General features: G+C 34.1%; 3 protein-coding genes and 1 long non-coding RNA gene across 5 annotated transcripts; 2 read left to right on the forward strand and 2 right to left on the reverse strand.

Annotated features, from left to right (window-relative positions):
* The first annotated feature begins 564 nt into the window (after positions 1-564).
* LOC115977250 (probable LRR receptor-like serine/threonine-protein kinase At2g24230) lies at positions 565-3,962 on the forward strand. Its single transcript, XM_031098999.1, has 2 exons — positions 565-781; positions 951-3,962. The coding sequence occupies exon 2, from the start codon at positions 1,214-1,216 to the stop codon at positions 3,767-3,769; it is 2,556 nt and encodes an 851-aa protein (XP_030954859.1). The 5' UTR covers positions 565-781; positions 951-1,213; the 3' UTR covers positions 3,770-3,962.
* Positions 3,963-8,382: 4,420 nt separating this feature from the next.
* Positions 8,383-9,505, reverse strand: LOC115977251. Its single transcript, XR_004088503.1, has 2 exons — positions 8,857-9,505; positions 8,383-8,767 (listed from the first exon to the last, which is right to left on the reverse strand). It is a non-coding gene; the product is annotated as an uncharacterized LOC115977251 (long non-coding RNA).
* Positions 9,506-10,006: 501 nt separating this feature from the next.
* LOC115977253 (eukaryotic translation initiation factor 5A) lies at positions 10,007-12,547 on the forward strand. The gene is made up of 5 exons (XM_031099002.1): positions 10,007-10,298; positions 10,788-10,910; positions 11,009-11,065; positions 11,868-11,942; positions 12,086-12,547. Exons 1-5 carry the CDS (start codon positions 10,173-10,175, stop codon positions 12,188-12,190), a joined length of 486 nt encoding a protein of 161 aa, XP_030954862.1. The 5' UTR covers positions 10,007-10,172; the 3' UTR covers positions 12,191-12,547.
* Positions 12,548-17,469: 4,922 nt separating this feature from the next.
* On the reverse strand, positions 17,470-20,427 carry LOC115977252 (probable purine permease 5). 2 transcript variants are annotated; one of them, XM_031099001.1, is made up of 2 exons: positions 20,276-20,427; positions 17,470-18,914 (listed from the first exon to the last, which is right to left on the reverse strand). In XM_031099001.1, the coding sequence occupies exons 1-2, from the start codon at positions 20,295-20,297 to the stop codon at positions 17,845-17,847; spliced, it is 1,092 nt and encodes a 363-aa protein (XP_030954861.1). In that variant the 5' UTR covers positions 20,298-20,427; the 3' UTR covers positions 17,470-17,844. The 2 variants fall into 2 exon arrangements, with proteins under 2 accessions (XP_030954861.1, XP_030954860.1); XM_031099000.1 differs by lacking the exon at positions 20,276-20,427 and adding an exon at positions 19,770-20,269.
* Positions 20,428-23,356: the final 2,929 nt, after the last annotated feature.

Below are 23,356 nucleotides of genomic sequence, written 5' to 3' on the forward strand. Positions count from 1 at the left end.
AAACTACTCTTTTTTTTCCCTGCAATTAGTTATACGAAGTCAAGAAAAACAAAAGTTTTGATAATTTTTTTTTTTTGATATTTGTTGACGTGAATAATAAATTTTAAAAAAAAAAAACGATGATACTGATAATCGGTAAATACTAAGATCATAAATTTTGTTATAATTTGTGCATGTAACAAGTTGTGAGTAGTGTAGTAAAAAAGGTGGGTCTACAACTTCACCACTCACAATTCGTCATGTGGATAAGTTTTGACAAAAATTATGACCTTAACATTATTCAATTTAGTGTATAAGCACTACTCAATTAATTACAAAGAGATAAAGCAAACTATAAGAAGAAAAGAAAAAAAAATAATTGATTTTTTGACAACTTTTTCTATTTCTCGTAATGTTATAACATCCCTAAAATGTTACATTAATAAATAACAAATATGAACATTAAAAAAAAAGAAAAAAAAAAAGGGGGGTTTGATCAACAACAATTTGAAGAATCATTAAAACCCCACCTAACAAGCTCTGAATAAATTCACCAAACCCATAACAGATGATATCTGTATTGAATCTGTGTCATTTATGGAGCCCAACCTCTGACACTGAGTAACCGTGCTTGGCCCTTTCTTTCCTTTTCCCAATATACCCGTCTCCTAATGTGTTTCTCTTTCTCAGTAAAGTGTGTCTTTTTTTCCCTCCTCATGTTCAACGCAAAGACAAAAGTTCTTCTTTCACTTTGGCTGTTTGTACTTGTTGGCTTGTGAAAGACCTGCTAAAGCAAGACAAGGTGAGACTCTCATTCTCTCTTGAAACATCGTTAGTTCTCGTATTCTCCATTTGTTAATTTGAATACTAATACAACTACTGGACACATTTGTTTGTTTGTTATACTCAGTTTTTTGGGGCTTTATGGGCATTATAATTTATAACTTACAATGGTCCCCCTTCATTTGCAGGAAAAAAGTTTTCATTTTTAGGTGAGTTTAAGCCCAAGAGTTATATTTTCTTGAAACCCAAAACCACTGCAGACTGAGAGGTGCTGGTTTTGGTGTTGGATTCAGTGAAGTAGCACTGTATTTTTCTGAGATGGACCCAGAGCCATTTATGATAGAGTAGTGGTGGTTTTGAAGTTGAGCAAGGATTTTGAGCTGGTTGGAGGGTTTTGGTTTCAATCTCCTTTCCCTCTACTTGTTTCTCACTCTTTGAGCTCATTTCCCAAATGGGTTTTGGTTTGTTTGGCTCCATTTTGATTCTCACTCTATTCTTCGAGCTTTTGGCTTCTCAACAACCTAATTCAGATGGGCTCTTTGTCTCTGAGTTCTTGAAGGAGATGGGATTAGCCTCTTCCCACAACTTTTCTTCTCCTGTTTGTTCATGGCAAGGGGTTTTCTGTGATGGTGAAAAAGAACCTGTTACTGGGTTAGATTTCACTGGTTTAGGCCTCACGGGTTATATTCCTGATACAACCATTGGCAAGCTCACAAAGCTTCGATCTTTGGATCTTAGTAACAACAAAATCATTGGCTTGCCTTCAGATTTGTGGAGTTTAGGCTCACTCAAGAGCCTTAATCTTTCCTCCAATCAGATTTCTGGGTCCCTCCCTAACAACATTGGCAATTTTGGTTTCCTAGAAAGCTTGGACCTTTCAAGGAATAATTTCTCTGGGGAAATTCCAGCAACCATAGGCTCCCTAGTCAGCCTGCAAGTCCTTAAACTTAATGGAAACAGATTTGAGCAAAGCATCCCAGCAGGAATTCTGAATTGCCGTTCTCTGGTCACCATTGATCTTTCACTGAATCAGCTAAATGGGGATCTTCCAGCTGGTTTTGGTGCTGCATTGTCCAAGCTCAAAACTTTGAACCTTGCAGGAAATGTGATTTATGGCAAGGATTCAGATTTCTCAGAAATGAAATCCATCACTAGCCTAAACATTTCTGAGAATGTGTTTCAGGGTTCTGTAATGGGTGTGTTTCAGGAACAGCTGGAGGTCATGGACCTGAGCAGGAACCAGTTTCAAGGTCACATATCTCAGGTACAATTCAATTCTAGTTACACTTGGTCTCATTTGGTTTATCTAGACTTGTCTGAGAATCAGCTTAGTGGAGAAATATTCCGCAATCTTAGTCAAGCCCAGAATCTCAAACACCTTAATCTTGCATACAATAGATTTACTAGACAAGACTTTCCGAGTATTGAAATGCCCTTGGGTTTAGAATATCTTAATCTGTCAAGGACTAGTCTCACTGGTCATATTCCTTATGCAATCTCACTATTGCGTAATTTGAATACACTTGATCTTTCCCGGAACCATCTTACCGGGGAAATTCCGGTACCAAGTGTCAAAAACCTCCAGATTATTGATGTTTCTCACAACAATTTGAGTGGAGAAGTTCCTTTGTCTCTCTTAGAGAAACTCCCATGGATGGGGGAGTTCAACTTCTCCTACAATAACCTAAGCCTTTGTACAAATTTCCCCCCGGAAACTCTAGAAACATCATTCATTGGTTCCTCAAGCAGCTGTCCGATTGCTGCAAACCCCGTCCTCTTCAAAAGAAAACCTGCCAAACATAAGGGAACAACGCTTGCTCTAGCTCTAAGCCTCTCAATGATCTGCTTGCTTACTGGGTTGCTATTTATAGCATTTGGTTGCAGAAAGAAAACTAGAATGTGGGCTGTAAAGCAGACCTCATACAAAGAAGAACAAAATATTTCAGGCCCCTTTTCATTTAAGACTGATTCGACCACATGGGTGGCTGATGTTAAGCAAGCAAATTCAGTGCCAGTAGTGATTTTTGAGAAACCATTGTTGAATATCACATTTGCAGACCTCTTGTCTGCAACTTCAAATTTTGACCGTGGTACCCTTTTGGCTGAAGGCAAATTTGGGCCTGTTTATAGAGGGTTTCTACCTGGTGGAATTCATGTTGCAGTGAAAGTTTTGGTTCATGGGTCGACATTGACAGATCAAGAAGCTGCAAGAGAACTCGAGTATCTTGGTCGAATCAAACATGCCAATCTTGTTCCATTGACAGGATATTGCTTAGCTGGGGACCAAAGAATTGCTATCTATGACTACATGGAGAATGGGAACTTGCAGAATTTGCTTCATGACTTGCCACTTGGAGTTCAAACTGTAGAGGATTGGAGCACAGATACATGGGAGGAAGAGGATAATGATGGTATTCAAAATGTTGGCTCTGAAGGGTTGTTAACAACTTGGAGGTTTCGTCACAAAATTGCACTTGGTACAGCCCGAGCACTGGCATTTCTCCACCATGGTTGCTCACCTCCAATTATTCATAGAGATGTCAAAGCTAGTAGTGTTTATCTGGATTATAACTTGGAGCCAAGATTATCTGATTTTGGTCTGGCTAAGATTTTTGGCAATGGGTTAGATGAGGAGATTGCTCCTGGATCACCAGGGTATGTGCCACCAGAGTTCACTCAGCTGGATTATGACTCCCCTACGCCAAAATCTGATGTATATTGCTTTGGGGTGGTTCTGCTTGAGCTGATTACAGGCAAAAAGCCAATTGGAGATGACTATCCCGAGGCGAAAGAAACGAACTTGGTGTGTTGGGTTAGAGGATTAGTAAGGAATAGCCAAGGGTTAAGTGCCATTGATCCAAAAATACGTGATACAGGACTAGATGACCAGATGGAGGAGGCCCTCAAGATTGGATATCTGTGCACAGCTGACCTTCCCTCAAAGCGACCAAGCATGCAGCAAATAGTTGGACTTCTTAAAGATATTGAACCAACATCTCATCAGTGATGAAATGTGAAAAATGGGGTAGTATGGAAATTGCTTTATTCCCTTTTTGTTCTCTATGAGTTATTTTTATGCTGCCTTGGGAGGGAATGTACAGTGGTCCTGAAATTCTGTTTTGGTTTTGATGTCTTTCTTTTTCCCTTTCCATTGTTGGTGGCATAAAAGCTTAATTTATATACAAAAAACGTTTGATCTTTCAAACATGGTATCTCCTTGCAGCTTTACATCTAGTATTAGAATTCACTTGATTCCAGAGAAGCCTCTGAAGCAAATTTACCTTAAAATTTTGTAGGCATACTCATGAGATGAGTTTTGGGTTTTGTTTCTTTTCAGTGTTAATGACTTGGAATGAGGACTCAAAACCCAAAACTTGTATGCTGGTTTAGGGGTCTCTCTCCTCGAGAGAAATGCTTGTGGTTGCTGCATGAAATGCAAACTTGTATCCTAGTATATTTATTCTTCTATGGTGCTATTTCTACAACTAGAATATGTGGTAGACGTGGTGTCAGAGGTATGGTGCCATTACTCTAATTTGTTTCTAGTCATGGACCACCCTGGACCATAAATTGATCAATGGTTATTTTTTTGTGGCTATGTACATGCGAGAATAGCAGCAGCACTTTGTTTTTTTGTTTAATTGAGGTGAGCTTGGACTAACACATATGGTTATTAAGTCTCATCAATGAATCCTCTTCATATAATTAGCAAAAGAAAGAATAGCAGCACTTGTTATAGGATTTGGTTAGGTCATAAGTGTACAAATAACATTTTCTTTGAGTCTTACTTGTTTGGAAATTGAAACACATATTTAGCAAAATTGTAGTCCTTTTTGTCAATATAAAGCTGGTATCAACCACTGGTTACTACAGAGACGATACAGAGATTCCTAATCCTACAAAAAATTATACTAGTATTTTATAGCATTATATTATTCTTTACGTACATTACTAAAAATATTGCTAAGTTCATGTTCATGATAATATAAATTTACAGTGACAGGTTCCTACCACACTCGATACTAATAAAGGACACATGCATACCTTATCATAATAAGATGGGGACTGCAAATATAGCTAATACCTAATAAGGACATTATCATTATAATTCTCAAAATGGGGTGGATTGGTTAATTGGTTTGGTTGATGAGCATGTCAATATTTTTCACTTTTGAGAGTTTGACTAAAGGAAAAAAAAGTAAAAGTTTCCTGGTATCAGTTTGGCAAATGTTAACAAGCAGGCATAGGTGCTTGTTAAGGTTGTACAAAAGTGAGTCTCATTTAATAAAAAAAATTAAATAAACAAATTAAAAGGGCATAAAATTAGTCTTTTTGTTTATTTTAATATTTTGTCTTTATACAAAATTGACTTCACACTGAAATATATGATATAAAACTATAGAAAAAGACAAAATTGTACCAAAAAAATTATAAAATTACCGGATACCCGTTAACACAACCCAATAAATTTTACTATGGCAGTGCAAGAAAAAAAAAGGAACAAAAGGCAAAGCAAAACAACAACTTAGCAAAGACGACGACGACAACAACAATAAGCGTTAGCAAAAATGGTACTTGCTCTCATTTCTATCAAGTGTGGAACCTTTTCCTTTCGGCCTGTGGAAAAGAATTACTCTTTCTATTATTCTACACTACTACAAATAGATTAAATAAACCAAAAAAAGAAAAGAAAAGCATATTTCTTTGACTGAATAATTAAGGCCGGCGTAGAATTCTTGTCCCCTTATTTTCATATAGGAATTTCCACACCAATTATGATCACAAAACAATTGTATGTATAAGTGATTATAACTGTTGAATTGAAGTGATGACTCAAGCCTTATGTTCCAACTGGTGGCAATAATAATTTTCAAACACAATTATCATGAGTTGCAGCTGCTAAAGTCATGCGTTAAAAGTTTGATGCTGGACTAACATCATTCATATACCACTCGACCTTTAGAAAAGATCTTCCAAAATCATGTTTGACTAAGATTAAAATTATGTGTGACCCAAAATAGTTCCCATAGTAATGAGTATTAAAATTTTGTAATCCAAAACTCTGGCTAATCTAATCAGTGATGCACTATGCAATATATCTTTTTCTACAAATATTAATTATCATGACATTGTAATAGACATCAAAATCGTTCATTGGCAAGGTAAAAAAGCATGGCAATTATTTAAGATTTATGTGACGTGCTTCTAATAGTTTAATAAAGTTATTCTCAAAAAAAAAAAAAAGGTTTAATAAAGTTTCTAGGAGTGATTGAGTCAAACAAATGACTTCTGTGGGAGGAGGGTTTAGGGAAGGAAAGACCACCTCATCTGTACAGACACTAACACAAATTTTTGTAAAAATATCTATTCCTTTGAGGCTCACCGACGACATTTTGATGATTACAGTCATGTTGCATCAGTTAAATACAGTAATAGTTCTATTTTTGTAAGTTTTTATGGTCATACCTTTATGTGGAAATGGGGAGATTATTTATAGGTACAGATTGATCCCCATTTCTTGCTTGGATATGTCCCACTAATCTCATGCTTTGGAGCTATCGTGACTCATATCACTTAGACACTCTAATTTGTAGGGCGCAACTAGGCAACTTTGTCCTGCTGAATGAAGAGAGAATCACATCACATTAGATGTGATATAAGGTAGTTGTGGCACAATAAATGTCGAGAATGAAAAGAATCACATCACATTAGATGTAATGCGAGGTAGTTGTGGCACAATAATGTCGCGATGACTGAATCTAAATGACTTATCATTCTTATGAGGCAAAGCTACAGAGCTAAACTGCAGACGCTCCTTTTTGGGTGGAGCTTCTCAGCATGATTCTAGGATCCATTAGCAATATTCATGAGGATGATGTCCCTTTGCATTATTCCAATTCGGTCTCTCACTGTCTTTCTTTGATCTTTGTTTCCCCCCCCCCCCCCCCCCCCCCCCCCGCGCGGGGGAAACCTCTGTTTTTCATTTTTATTATTGTACTACCTAGGTTATTATTATCTATAACATAGTCATTTGATTAAACATTAAGTGCAAATTTGTATAGTGCCAGCAAATTTTACAACCATCTTGAGCTATTTTGTTAAGGCATAAAAATGTATCTCCTTCCAATAGATAAAGGATGTGAATACAAGAAAATTAAGTTCTATGACATTCTTTGATTAAGATGGGTTGGAAAAATTGTCCCCTAAAAGAATACATTCCGATGGACCCAGTTGGCTTTTCCTTGAGCATCAGATGCTTATCCAATTTGCCCCACTAAGCATCTTTTTAGAGAAGAGAAAGTGTGAGCCATTAAAATTGGGCATTATGATATAACTATCTTTGGGCATAAGCTTCAGAATAACACGTTTTGGAAAAAAAAAAAGGAAGAAAAGATGAGTCACAAATTGGCCTTTTGAATCACCATTTTTTTTTTTTTTTCATCTTATATATATTGGGCTTGTGCTAATTTTGGAATTGGAATGCATTAGTTTGGGTCTGACTTCTTGTTTTATACACTGTCTTGCTCCCTCGCCTTTTGTGGTGGAGTACTACCAACTACCAAGCTTGATCCAAAAAAAAAAAAAAAAAAACTACCAAGAATGATATAGATAATGATATGAGGAAAGGCAATTTGCCTTTCTAAACACCTTCACCCTTGTGAAAACTCAACGTTTGAAATCTTTGATACTTAAATAATTTTAATGAGGATTGATCATATAGTCTCAAAACCCATCAATACGGTGCTATTGCAAATTTGCAAGTACACGTCAAGTTTTTGGCAAACTATAATTAAAATTGGTTAATAACCTAAGGGTAAAACTTAGATATAATTTCTTAAATGCAGTATATTAAGTTCTTTAATTGAATTTAAACTATGCAAAAAAAATGAATTTAAACAAATAACTACATTGAATTTTACTGACCTTAAAAAACATAAAATTGTTTGTGTTGTGTTAAATTTGCTCAATTGATACAAATCTTTATTATTGTAATATAAAATGGAGGTAGTAGTCACAACAAATAAAACAAAAGAGTAATAGAACTTTTGTATTTAAGTGGTCATCCACTATCTTTTATTATTGCCGAAAGATACAATAAGTCAATAAGTAGTTTTGCTATTGAAAAGTTATCTGACACTTCTTTACAACAAGGCTGTCATACATGTAGTCTTTAGCATGTCGATTGGTTTTAAGTTTTAACATATGCGTTGAAACAAGCGGAATGCTATCAGATAATTTATGTGTTGCTAAGGGTCTGTTTGGGATTCGCTTATTTTGTTGAAATTGAAAATTTTTTGTTGAAAGTATTGTAGATAAATGTAAAAGTTAGCTGAAATAGTACAATAGAACTTATAAATAGTACCAAAAAGTGCACTGAAACTCATGAATAGTAGTAAAAATAAGCTGAATAGTAAAATAAGTAGACTTTTTAATTTTTGCCAAACACACACTAAGGGTTGAAATTTACCGAAGAAGTAGCATAATAGAAGGCTAAAATTGGAAACTGATTTACATTAAAGTCCAGATAGGACATCAAATGTATTGCAGTAAAATCCAGCTAGCAATTATCTCAATTTCCAACATTTATAAAATTTTCCTTTTTTATTTTTATATATGTCATTATAACAACTTGTAAATTTTCATTGTTTTAGATAGGTTTGTAAATGGCTCTAAATCGTTATAACCTATTCTGCAATTGGACAGTCAATCGCATGACAATTACATACTGTTGTCCTCAAGAGGTGGTATGGCCATGTTGTTCATACATGAAGAAGGCATTGAACTCATGTTTGACAATCGACATCTCAGGTAAAAGGAGTTGAATTTTACATATATGTAGAGCCTCTTAGTGAATGTGGTGTTGAAGAATCATAGCAGATAGCAATGGAGGGTTGCTGTGGTCTTATACAACATCCTTACACGAGGTATCAACATGAGTGGAGGACAAAATGCACACACATTCCCATTTTCATGTACTCAAATCTAAGCACAAAGCCACAAACAACTACAATAAAGAGAGCAACAAAAATTAAGAATTTACCTTACTTGTGATTAGCCTAAACAATGGAATGAAGGCAAGTGCCATGAAAGAACCTGAAACTAGTCACCAGTGAACCAGAGGTGTGCTAGTGAGGAAGGTTTTCAGTAAGGTGTTTGCTCGAAACAAAGCTGTGAGAACTCAAGAAAGTGTGTTTTTAATTTCAAAATATGAGGAAAAAAAAAACCTTCATGGGTAGAGGCTGAAAATTTTATAATTTTTAAAAAATGTCCAGGTCATTAATGCTATCTCAACCAAATAAGGATTTAAGAGTATTCTCAAAAAAAAAAAAAAAAAAGCCAATTTTTTTTTGGGTTTTACATTAAGCATTCACATTGGTGGAGTTATAAATTTAGTAATATAGTTTCACAAAAAGCTACTTTATCTATCTTACCCTCTCACTTTACAAAATACCCAACATTAGTGGTTTTATTTTAGTTTTTAACATAATAAAATAATATATCAACTACAATAAAATAATATATTCACTACAAGGCTATAGCTGTAGAGCCAAATAATTTTACTTTGGCTCCACCAATGTAGTTATAAATTTGTATTTGGTGGTGTTAAAAATAGCAATGTAACTTTTTAGCACCACTAATACTAATGCTCTTTACTTAACAATTCACTCAAGACTCAACATCTCATACTCTATTTTACAATACACTAAGATAATCTAAAAGAAGAGGAGAGAGGAAAGAAGAAGAGAGAGTGAGAGTTTTAAGTAGATAAGAGAGAGAGAGAGAGAGAAAGGAGTGAATAATAAAAAAAATAATATTAATATGAGCTAAAGTGGACATGTATCATGTCGGCATGCAAAATATATTGCCCCTTGTGGGTGGTTTTGGTGTGATCTTGTTTGGACATTTATTTTACATTTTTGGTACTTTTGAAGCATTGAATGTCAATGCTCTAATAAACTATTTCAATGTAAGAACTACAAATTTAAGAAAAAAAAAAATAGAACATTTTCCAAATCAATTTTAAAACAATGCAACTTTACTTTTTTTTTAATAAAAAAATATTGTTTATAATTTAAAAATAAAAATCCTAAGTGGAAGGGAAAATTGCAAATGCAAATTGTGCACTACTTGTGTAGTGAGAGAGCATATGGAATATGATTCCTTGGATGAGAGCTAAACTGTGACACATTGATCCAACGGCCAAGATCTTATCTTACATTAACCAGAGTTAAGAATGTAGGAATAGGACCCTTCTCAATTCTGCTTCTGCCAGACCCCTCCAAAAGTCTGCCTCTTCTCATTTCTCATCATCTCTCATTTCTGAGAAGCAAACAAAGCTTGAGACAAAAGAAAGAGAGAGAGGGACAGAGGGACAGAGACAGAAGAGAAGCAAGCTTGGTTATTAGAAAATGTCGGACAGTGAGGAGCACCACTTTGAGTCCAAGGCTGACGCTGGAGCCTCAAAGACTTACCCTCAGCAAGCTGGTACCATTCGCAAGAATGGCTATATTGTCATCAAAAACAGGCCTTGCAAGGTTTGTCTATCTTTTTTTTTTTGGGCTTAATTTTATGAATTTTTATCTGGGTTTATATTATTTTTCCAAATCTTTGATGGGTTAATTTTAGTTCTTATTATTATTGGTGCTTTACTAGTTGTTGGGGTTTTTGTTTTTTCAGGTTTTTTCTTTTGTTTTGGCTTTAATTTTGTGAATTTTTATCTGGGTTCATGTGATTATTTGTTTTGTTTATGAAAGCTTAGATTTTATGGTTAATTGAAGTTGCTACCATGTTGGATACCTCTTAAAAACTTGAGTAGGGATTGCATATGGGTTTCTGGTTAAGTGATCATTTTTTAAGCTTAGTGGAGATGGCTAAGCTCTACTGCATGTCAGAGATTGGATAATTGTGAGTAACATCTTGAAGACGTAAAGTTTGCATGTGCACATGTGTGCTGGTTCATGTCTACTTTTAGGACATAGACTTTCAAAGTATATCACCAATTATAAGCCTCTGGTGTTTTTCAGGTTGTTGAAGTTTCCACTTCAAAAACAGGAAAGCATGGACATGCAAAGTGTCACTTTGTTGGAATCGACATATTTAATGGGAAGAAGCTTGAAGATATTGTTCCTTCATCCCACAACTGTGATGTAAAGCCTATTTCTAATTTTGCTTGACATGTTGGCGTTCTTTTGTGCTGAAGCACATTGGGTTGTTGGTCCTTTTGATTCATTATTTGTTTTTGCAGGCTCCTCATGTTAATCGTACTGACTACCAGTTGATTGATATCTCTGAAGATGGTTTTGTAAGTTTTCTTTTATTAGTTATTACCAATTTTTGGTTTCAGGCAATGCTATCCTGTGTTTATTAATAGACCATCAATTGATAATAATGATTATATAGGGAATGGATCTTGTGTATGCAGACAAGACTATGCTTTTTAAATTGAGATTCTTCCACCTGAGTTTTCAGTTTTGGCTTGGGTGATGCTAAGAGCCGTCTAGCTCAATTACCACATCCTAGTGTTTCCAAATGACACGTCTAAGATTCAAATCCCCCCTCCCCCAACTATCAAATTATCAAAAAACAAGTTTTGGCTTGGGTGATGCAGATTATTTACTCTGTATCAGCTGGCCTGCTGTTTTAGATTAAGGGTAGTTTTACAGGAAGAGTGCAAAACTATTAGGATGTTGAAATATTTTTGCCAGTTAATCTCAGTTTCATTATATTAAAGCACAACATTTACATTCATGATTCTAATACAAACTAAACTGTGCTTCGTATCCATTGCCCTTTCCATAAGGCACTCAACCAAAAAAACAGGCAATTAAGAAGAGAATTCTCTGTTTTATATGGAGAGTTTCAATGTATGTACTTAAGAAAAACTGAGTCTTAGCTTTGTTTCTCTGTTTGCATGGCTACTTGATTTATGGTGTTCTCAGCTAATATTCTTTTAGTTTGCAATGGAAGATGAGAGAGACCAATGGCCACATGTTTTTTGTTCTTCTTGAACTGATTAAATATTATTTTAGTTTGCAATGAAAGATGTAGTGCTCTTGCTGATTGTATTTTGTGATATCAACCAATTTAAGTTGGGTGTCATGTAGGTGAGTCTTCTTACTGAGAATGGAAACACCAAGGATGATCTGAGGCTTCCCACTGATGACAGTCTGCTTAGCCAGGTATGTCATTGAGAATGTTTTTTCATTAACCATGCTAATTTGCTTATGCATCAAAATCTTTGGAGACCACTCTGTCTCTGATATATTCTTTATTCATTTGTCTGTATAGACTAAAATTTTTGTCTTTGCGATCCTTTGTGTAGATTAAAGATGGGTTTGCTGATGGAAAGGACCTTGTGGTGACTGTCATGTCTGCAATGGGAGAGGAGCAGATCTGTGCCCTTAAGGACATTGGCCCTAAAAATTAAACATGATGCTGTAGCAGTAGCTATAGCTGATGGGAAATGAAAACTTTTTTTTTTTAATGAAACATATGGGGATTTTATTTGCTGTATGTGTGCAATAAATTTTATAAGATGGCATTCAGCATATTATAAGTTAGAATTTAGGCCTGTGCTTAAAATCTTGTCGGCCTCATGATTGGTGAAATAGAAAGAAAATCTGAGGCTGCTGATCCCTCAATGAATGGTGCTTAAGTTTACAGTAGGATGGAATTCATATAAATATGAGTATAATTATGGTGTCAAAATCTTATTTCTGTTTAAGTTTGTCAAGTTAAGGCCTGTAATATGTCTTTTTACGTGGAAATGCATGTTTTTGTTTTGCTTAGCTTTGCCTACTCCCACCTTTAGTGGCAGCTATGACCAGTTTCGTCTGCTGTGCTTGGCTTCAGTGACATCATCACACATGCAAATTTTAGTTTTTGGAGAGTGACAATTGATGTTTTCATGGATTAATACAAGTAATCCAATGAATTTTGCTGAAGCTGGAGATGGAAATTTTAATTTTTTGGCTTGCATGTCCTTCTCCATGACAAGAAATTGACAATTTCAGTTAATGGTGCTTTTGGGGCATTTGTTAAATTAGTTTAGGAAATTTTAATACTTTTTTTTTTCCTTATAAAAAGTGTTTAAAAATGGTTCATAAACCAATACCCCCGTCCGTTAACTTTTTCCAACATCCTTTTAAGTTTGGTATGTGAATTCGTACAATAAGTGAGAAAGGTTGGTATAATAAGTGAGGATGATCATTAAAAATTCTTCAGTAGAACCAAAGAATTGTATACCAAAGCCTGGAAAAGCCAAGAATGCATCACTTAAGATAACTATGATCTGCATAAAGGTTTATCTATGTCACTTTTTTTGTTATTTAAGCCTTTTTCATATACTAGTCTTTTGAAGATTGATTAGGCTTAAGGGTGTTCGTTCAGGCAGGCTTATACTTCAGCAAAATTTTGAAACCATCCAAGCATATAATAAAGGTGAATAGGTGTCTCTTAAAATTTTCTCAAGCTTAACAAGGTGGTCAAAGTAATTCAAATTTCTTGCAATATCTCTCTGGACAACTGGTTGATTCGATCCGTTTTTATTGGTGGAGTTAAAGCTTATCATGGTCCTTGTAGGTGCCATATTTTGACATGCCAATTAGAATTTCTGATGTCCAAATTCATCAGGACAAAGGGATTAGACTCCCAGTCTGAAATTGGTGGCAAGCACATGCAGTGAATTGCCAAATATAATTGTATTGGGACCAAAAGTGAGAATACACACATTAGAAGATGGAGTTCTGAGTCTTCTGATTAAGCAATAAAGGGCCAAGTTGTGTGAATCAACCATCCTATTCCTCAGCTTAACATTTATCAGAGAAGGCAGAGACTTACTAGTAGTGTCAAACCTTCTACTTCAGTCTGTCCAATACACTGACTTCATAGGAAAGTCGCTACTATCTAGCCATGCTAAGCCTACTAGTTTTGCTAGTTCTCTAATAATTGAGATGGGGAACAACTGATTGATCTTTGTTTTGTTATATGGCTCTGTGTTCAGAACGAAGAGTTTCTCTACCTTTATAGAGACACAGTGCAGTTCACCACCTTGTTTAGGTATAAGTTTGCTGTGAATGGTTGCATGCTTTTTTTTATTAAGCTGGCTTTGATTTCAATTTCAGTTTGTTTCTTCCAATAACTTGACTCATTTCCTAATGAAGACCACCTGAACCTTTCAGGAAAATGGGGTGTGATACTATTTTGCCTTTGTAAAACTTTGGCACATTTCACCAAAAGATTGTCAATGGCAACTGAAAATGATAAGTATTAACCATATCACTTTTCAAGTTTTCGAGGAATTCACTTCATATGCTGTCTGGTAATACAAAAGCAAATGGTTTACTTCCATGGGACAACCTTTTGCTTATTTTTCTTTTGTTGCAAATAATAGGTTTGAACAAGCTACGTCTATTCTATGATGATTCATTAGGTCTTACCAACAGGCTAACATCTCCCGTGCGTTTGGTTGGGGCTGAGCTAAAAATTGGATAAATTTTGTGTTTGCCATTTTCTAGCAATAGTGCATCTTTCAAGTTTCAAGTTGTTTTTGATGGTGGATTTTAGTTAGTTTAACTAGCAAAGTCTCTGATCGTCTAATAAAAAATTTAGGATTCAAATTCCACTTATGCTAAAAACAGTTTGGTGTTTTGGCATGATGATAAAGAATAATCATCATGGAACGGACACTTTAAGTTGAAATTTAATCATATCTATAAAAATAAAATAAAATAAAATAAAAGAAGTTGCTGTTGGTTTTTTTGAGCTTGTGTCATTTTTAAGCCTATTTTGCATAAGTTTCCATCCAACAAATAAGCCAACGTCTTTTTTTGTTGGCACACCTATCTATAATTGATCTACACCATTTTAAGCAAATCAACAAATTAGTCATTCTTTTTATTCTCTTTTTTTTTTTTTTTTTGGTGTGTGGTGAGAATCTACAAATAAGTCAATCCAAACAAATAGTGGTCTAAGGTTATAGAAAGTCGTTGCAAAATTTATAAAATACCTAGCAAGCCACAGCTTTATCATAAAACCTAGTCAATTACAAACTTAATTATGGGTTAAAGACTTATTAAAGTTTAAACTTTATAGCCAGCTGTTCATTTTTCAGGAATAAGCAATAGCACTACAGACCAGAGAAAGTCTCTTTGAAGCAAACGATGAACTAGGGCTGTAAGCCTGTAAACTAGTTGAGTCAAATGGAGTATTAATATGGAGTTTAAACTGGAGTATTAAAAAAAATGGAGTATTAATAGTTCAAGCTTCATTTAATTTTATTTCAAACACGAGTCAAGTTTGAGCTTATCACCAAATAAGATTACATGTGTAAGTTTGATTCATTTAATTGATTTATTGTTGGGTTTTTTCTTTTTGTTTGAAGAGGCCAAGATAAAGGCTGAAATGAAGTGGTTTATTATTGGCTTCTTTTAGAGTGTTCAAAATTATATTTAAGGGTGGTGAAAACAAAAAATTTTAAAAATATTATATGTAGTGTGAGTTTGGGAAGCGCGTTTTGCGGCGTTTCCTAGCGGGTGCATTTTTTTTAGTGGGTCATGTGTACTGTTCACGAAACCCGCAAGTATTTTTTTCAGCAAAAACAACTTTAAAACTATGTCACACGGCACTATTCACAATTTAAAAATTATTTTGCTACAGTATTTTCAGTTTTCAACAATAAGCAGCATTCAAACAGACCCGTAATTTTCGTTTTCCAAGTCAAGGATACAAAGTGCTGCCATCACTATTATGAACGGCTTGGTTCATTTATAACCCTAAAAAATATTTACCTCTAGCCTGTGTTAGACTTAATGTTGTTCCTATTGCATTGGCTTTTTTGTTAACGAATGCCTTAAAACACAAGTTTTGGTGCATTTAGTACTCCATTAAACGATATTTTTCAAAAAAAAAAATTGACACTACTATCAAGAAAAACACACACAACTATAATAATAAAGGTTTTTCTCCAAATTAATTTGGAGAGAAATCATTCAAATTCTTCATATATATATATTTTTTTTATTGGATGTGAATTTTGAAAATTTAACCATTAGATTGCATTTTCTTTATGTCCTTAATATACATGTCAAATTTCATTTAAATTGGATATTATTTATTATTCGATCAATAAACGTATCTTTTAAGCATAATTTTAGATTATAAAAACTTGAAATTTAAACATTAAATTGATGACATAGCTATTAACTTTTAATCTTCTTAAAATTTTGCAAGTACAGATGATATAATAAGAACATTCAATCTAACAGTTAGATTTTCAGAATTTACATTTAATAAAAAGATATAGGAGAAGTTTGAAAAGTTTCTCTTCAAACTAGTTTGAAGAGAAGCCTTTTCCAAATAAATTTGTACATATAAGTCAAAAAATTATATTAATTAGTGTTTTTTTTTTTTTTTTTGGTGAAAGGAGTGAAGTAAAGCCCATAATTAGAACTTACTAGTACTTATTAACTTCTGCCTTAGGGCACTTGTTGACAAGATCAAGTCAATTTTTGTTTTTTTTTTAATGAGTAGTGCCCTTTTTTCAATGAATTTTATCAGTACTATAGGCATTGAGTGGGAGAAGATTCTAATCGAGTGTACTGTATCTTAAGGTCATGCCAACTCAAAGTTGGCCCAGTTTGATTGGAGTGATTTAGGAGATGGAAAAGGGGAGGAAAAAAAAAAAAAAAGAGGGATATTTTAAATAGTGGAGTTGTTTGATTGGCAGGTGATTTTGGTAGTGTTTTGTTTTCTCTCCAAATAGGAGAGAAAATGAGAGAGAAAAAAGGGTTAGATGAGAATTTACTTATTTATTAATTTCTTTTTTTTTTCTTTTTTTTAATATTAATGTTCAGTTTTTTCTCCCTTATAAATTATTAATATTTTTTCATGCAATAGGAGCAATAGAGCAAAATTTATTCAAACATCATTTTCAATCCTCTCATTTTTCTTCTTAAGCAAACAAATTTTTCATGCTTTGAATTTTCCACCCACCAACCAAACACACATAAAGAAAAACTAAATCTTTTTTATCTGTCCACTTTTCCATCCCACCATTTTCTATCCCCAAATTTCCCATCCCCCAACCAAACAAGGCCTTAGGAAAAATTATTAAGGGACACAGTGACGTTGTGCTCCTCTTCTCACATTTATGGTGGATCATATTATGAATTTAATTAATAATATCCATCACAAATGTGAAAGAAGAGAGCTCTACATCACAGCACTCAAGTAGCTTTTAATATTTACTCATTTCTTATACTTCTGTCTTTTTTGTTCTTGATATGTTATGATTTTCATCTCAAGTTCCTAAAAAAAATTTACATTAGATTTCATCAAAAAAATATTACATTGGACTCCCCTGACTCCCATCCTCAACAGCCTCTGACTTCAATCCCCAATAGCACAAGCTTAAATTTGCTGAACATTCTCCACTGTATTCTTTAAACAATTCTTAAATGTTTTAGACTTCTGATTCCATTAGTAGATATGTGCACATTCTCAAGTTAATCTTATTGTAGCCTTGATATTAATGTGTTGTTTCTATTAAACTCTTATTATTTCTGTAATTCTCATGTAAATAGTAATTTCCTCACTGGCATTCTTGACATCGTTCAATCTGATACTTGGTTTTTTACGTAAACAACGTTCTTCTATGACAACCATGATACCATTGCTGAGAAGTTTTATGCGACAATTATTTGAATCGATAATACAATCCACAAATCCCTCCTCTTCATATAGTTTAAATATACAATTTCGCAAAGAAACTAACTAAAAGTCCTTGTACATTTCTGAAAAATGAATTACACTTAATTCTATGTTTGTAACTTTGTACAAATTGAGCACTGCAGCAGTGTTTTTTTTTTTTTTTTAACCAGCACTATAGCAGTTTGACAATACCATAATAAATGAACTACAACACACACACACATATAAATATTTAAATAATTCAATCATTACCATAAGTGGAGAGGAAGGATTTGAACCCTGATTATCCTCACAAAGGAGAAAAGGTAATGCCAAAACATATGTTCAACTGAGAAGAGAAAATGTTTCCACCAGAAAATTGAGAGCCAACTGTTAGGAGGATTCTTTGCTTAAAGAAGAACTGCCATAAATATATGAGCCAAAACCCCAAAAGGTTACCACAAGAGAGAGGATTTTGAAACTGCTCATGGAGTCATGTAACAGTATAACAGCTGCAATGCTTGTAACGGGTACCCTTATTGCATTGAGAACACCAGCAAGCACAGTGGATGCCAAAAATAGCACAGCAGTAGCTCCCAGTACCCCCAGCTGAAAAGTGATTGCACTCCAGATGAGAACAAGGATATAAGAAGTTGAGCCACCCTTGAAACTTTTAGCCTCAGATTTCATCCCTTGAAAATCTCCACTCACAATAACCCCTATAGTGGTAAAGACAAAGGCAAACAGAGAAACCATGAGTTGTTGCTCCAACACAACATGGAAGGACCTTCTGCCTAATAACTTCACAAAAACTAGCTCTGAAAGAGCAAAAATGAGTCCATGGAGAGCAGATCCCAAAATGTCCCATATAAAGCCCATAATGTATTGGCTAGTAGTGATATTTCCATATGTGTCTGAACTTGAATCCAACGCAATGATGGTCATTGCAGCAGTAATGAACACAATAGCATTTATTATTGAAGCATTCAGTTTGTTCTTCACGAGAAGATATCCAAATAGTGCAGAAAACACAAGGGATGATGATGCTAGAAGAGCAGCAGTAGATGCTGGCAGGTAAGCATATGCATATGCATACATGAGATTGTCAGCAGCACTTAAGAAACCCAGCACAATATAGGAAAGAATGAGTTTCAAGTTCAGAGGGGTAGGAAGGGTTTTAGAAAAGAAGTATGTAGGAAATAACATCAAAGCAGTTAGAGGCCACCCTGCAACTGCCACCCATGAAACAATCCACTCGCTTGTACCACCATTGGAATAATATAGCCGAGAAAGAATACTAGAAGCAGGGAATGCCACAAGCATTGCTGCACTACTTAGAAATAGAAGAACCCAATGTGAGGTAGACTTCCTTTTATATGCTTCCCAAGCCCTGGTCTTAAAGGTGGAAATTTGGCTCCAGAATGAAACAGAAGGCTCTGGTGATGCCTCCTCCATTCTATCACCTGATGCATATCAATAACTATGACATTTGAGTAATATCAAACTGAAACATCATTGTTGCTTTTGATCAAAAGAACCATAATATATCTATAATGAAATGATGATTTTGGGTTTTTTTTCCCTCTCTTTTATTTCTGGGGATAGGGGAGTTGTTTCTTTTCTTTTTCTTTGTTAAAAAAGATTGAGCTCATCCCAGAAAGCAATAGAAGTTTTGGCACGTCTAATTATTTGCACTGACTCTAATGTGCTGCATAAATTTCACCTAAGAAACCTGATCTAGTAGGGAGCCCTGCATACATCAGAAGCGGTATGCAGGGCTCCCTACTCGAAGGTAAGTGAATTCCTACCCTAATTGTTAGTGAGTGGCAGTCACAAGGATAGAACATAGTATACAATTTGATGACCACAAATTTTCTTTAGCCCTTCTCTGGGTCAAACTAAAGGTCCAGAGACAATTCATCTCAGCAAACCCTTATTGCCAAATAAAAAACCTTTTTGCCAATCTGGTTTCATATGTTCCATTAAAAGATTTCAATGACCAAGTGAAGAATTTGATAGCAAAATTAGGGAATATCACCATCTGCATATGTTGTTCTGTACAAGAAAGAGAGTTTCAGAGTCCACACAGCAAAATAGATATTCTCCTCCTAATTTGTCTCTCCAGAACTACCAAAATAAATATGCTTCCATTGAATATAACCAGAACTCAACTCAATCATTCACATACTTATGAAATTATCCACAACTACCCCAAAAAGAAAATGATTCACAGCACTTCCAAAAACCCCAAATAATCATGAGGTTTTAGTTTTTCTAGAATTACTAAAAAAATAAATTTGGGGGGAAAGGCTACTTACCGGTCACCTCTCCCACACCTGTAGAAGTTGAAGTTTTGTTCATTGGGTTCAACATTATCTAGAACTACCAGATCCAATAATTTCACTACCATAGATGCATAAAGCTCCAAGAAAACTATACCCTTTTGATTGGTTACTGAGAAAACTATGGAAAAGAAAAGGAAATGTAAATTCAACAAAATTGTCTTTATAGCCCCACTTTAGTGGAGCTTCCGTTTTCTCAAACTATAGGCCCACTTCAGTAAAGCTTCTTTTTTTTTTCTCAAGCACTAGATACTGATAAGTAAATATCAGAACTTTCATTCTCACTTCCTTTCCTACAATTTCCCAGCAACCAAACAGTCAAACCCCACCTGTAATTTACTAAAAAAAAACATATAATTCCTAATCAAAATCATGAACTACCCTGAACCCAACAAGAAAGAAGACAAGAGTAAGATTGTTTCAACAACAATTGGCAAAAGGAAAAAAGAGAATTAGTTTAAAAGTGTAGGAAATAAAGTTACCTTGTTCGAGCAGAGGTTGCATTGTGACCAACTACAAATGTATCATATATATATATATATATATATATAAATACAGAAGAGAGAGATGAAGACCAGACTGAGTTTTTTGTTGCAATTTTCACGATTCTTTAAAAAAAATAGGGTTTCCAGTTTCACACGGGCGCCACGCCATGCAATTCTTGTCTTCTATATAAAAAAGTTTTTTTTTTTTTTGTTTTTTAAATGTGTGTGGTTTACACGAACGCTTCGTTTTATTGGAATGGATAAGTAGGAATGAAAATTGGCGAATAAAATTTTTTTTATTTGGTTGGAAATAAAAGTAAGTGATAAAAAATAGAAGAATAAATTTATTCTCATGTCATGCTTTTATTATATATTAAAAAAAAACTAATGTTTAAAAGAGAAAAAAAACTAAACATTTTTATTTTTGAGCAAACAAAAAAAATAAACATTGAAAAAAGAATATCAATGTGGAGGGAGGGAGAGGGACAATAATTTCCATATAAGCCCATTTTCTCTCAAATTTTGGGAGAAAACTAAATCCCCCCCCCCCCCCCCAAGATACCTTAACTATTAATTTTCTCAGTTAATGAGTGTGCAAAAATTAATAATTATTCAATTATGACCTATAATGCATATTTTTAAAACAAAGTAAAAAATATTTTTTTTTAGATAGGATATAATTTTTAACTTATGACATAGGCTCCATGATGATTGCTCATAATTATTAGACTAAGATACTAATTAATTTTTAATATAGACGAGATTCAAACCACAAATCTCTTATTCAAGAATAAGTGTGCGTTTGGGTCCGGCTGATGCGTCTACGTTTGCGTTTTTCTGTTCTTTTTTTTTTTTTCTTCACGCGTTTTGGGACAAATTTTACTGTTACGGCTACTGTTCATGCATTGTTTATGAACAATAGCCGCAAAGTTTGACTTGTCAAACAATTTTCAACCAATCAGTGCACACTGTACATTGTTCACGGACCCACAAATTTCACTTTTCAGCAATTTTTTCATTAAAAATGGGTCACACAGTATTATTCACACATTTAAAAATTATTTTGTTACAGTGTTTTTCAGTTTTCAGTTTCAGTTTTCAGCTGTATCCAAATGGATCCTAAGAAATTTTACTGATTGAGTTAACTAAAACTCACAAGTATGGAGAATTTTATATAAAGGTTTTAGATCTTATATTTTAAAATTAGGATTTTCATTTCTAATCTTGTTGTTTAAAGTTTCAATTTGAAACCTTTGTTCATCATCGTTATTCAAAACAGTAACATGCTAGGATAAAAAAAAACAAAAAAAAAAACTATTGGTAAAACTGTGTTTCACTTAGGTAATCTAACTTTATTTTCTGACAGTTACTTTTTTCATTCTAAGCGAAAACTGTCTCTCTATATTCCCTTGTTCAATGGATGCCAACAAATTGATTTATGAACAAATTCTAAGTGAAAAGTATACTTTTCAGTTTTCCATGTTCCATTATTGCCCAAAATAATAGAAATAAAAAGAATGAGATGGAAAGTAGCTAGAAATTGAAACAATTTCGTAAAGATGGAATTTTAATTGATAAAAAAAGTCTCGAGACCTAATCTAAACCATGATGAGAGAGCAAGAATACCACATATTAAGTACCATACGTGTTGGTCTAATATTGTAACCGAACGCAAGTGGGTAGGTAATGCACGCAGCTTTACCCCAAAAAAGGTTTAGCTAATGCGTCCACCCTATTCGTTTTGCCATTTACAGCATCAAGCCCGTTTAAATTGTCAGAGATTGTGGAGGCGTCACGATTGGAAATTTGGTTTGCTTAAAGAAATCTTATAATGACTCATTTTTTTTGTATCTTTTGGAACCTACTTCAATGGTTGTTTAGGACTTTTTTTTTTTTTCTTAATTTGGGAAACTTATTACAAGAAGTTAGATTATACCAAAAAAATTGATGAGTTTGTTGCAATTTTCTAAAATGATGTTTGGCCTGTCACTGCTCAGTCATATTTTAATGAAGGTCTTTTTTTTTTCTTTTTTTTTTTATTGTAAACTGCAGAATTTTATAACTAAGTGAAAGGAATTGTAACATCATGGAGAAGAGCTTGCTCAATAAAGCAAGGTCTCTTCAATCCATACAGAGAAATCTTCAATGCCAAGGGCATGTTTTTCTAGTAAGTGTGCGGGCCTATTGCCTTGCCTACCAGCGTGGGATACCTTTACACGGCGAAACTCATGTGATGTAGCAAGGGAGCTATACACTAGCGCAGCAACAGCTATAGGAGGAGGCGATATCTCCTAATGAAGGGTCATGTTAACGAGTGTCCTTAGGACAATAGTTAATAATCCATTTTAGTAAATTTTTTACACTACTTTTATGGGAAATGAAAAAAGTTGTCAATACATTAATTGTTTTTTTTTTCCTCATAAAAAATTTCTTTAAATGGATTGTTAAGCAGTGCCCTAAGGACATCTGTTAACATTTCCCTTTAAGGAATATGGTCATCTGGTGTAACTTGTGGTCTCTTTATTACCTATGTTTCATGAATCATGCTGTTATCCATTTAGTTTAATCTGCACTTTTGGCCACATGTCATGATTTTGATAGATCTGAGATACAGGAACATTAGACTCAAGCTGAGTCCTATGACTTACAATTACAAGGATGAATGTGTTTTAGTGTTTGGTTGGAGGAACTGTTGTTCCTATAAACATAAATTAATATGTAAATTACAATTCATAATTTACAAGAATAATAATTTATATAATCATATTTCACTAAAATTGTATTTACCATAAAATTAGAGAACAAGTTGAGATACTACCTTGCTTCAAAATCATCTCATAATAATATAAATAAATTATAGTTAATTTCATGAGTTTAAAGTAGCGAAATTTAGGTGCAGACCATGTTACTCTCTTGAGACGATACATGTTTATTTAGTTTTTCGATGTAGTACTTTTTTAAACCCATAATAGTTTAGTGCATAAAATAGTAGTATTTTATTTGATTCGTAAAATCAAAATAATATATAACCGGATGGTTGAGAATAGAGTAAAAATTTGCTATCAAAGTGAGAGAGAT

Source organism: Quercus lobata, chromosome 2 (assembly GCF_001633185.2).
Source record: "Quercus lobata isolate SW786 chromosome 2, ValleyOak3.0 Primary Assembly, whole genome shotgun sequence".
Lineage (NCBI taxonomy): Eukaryota > Viridiplantae > Streptophyta > Magnoliopsida > Fagales > Fagaceae > Quercus > Quercus lobata.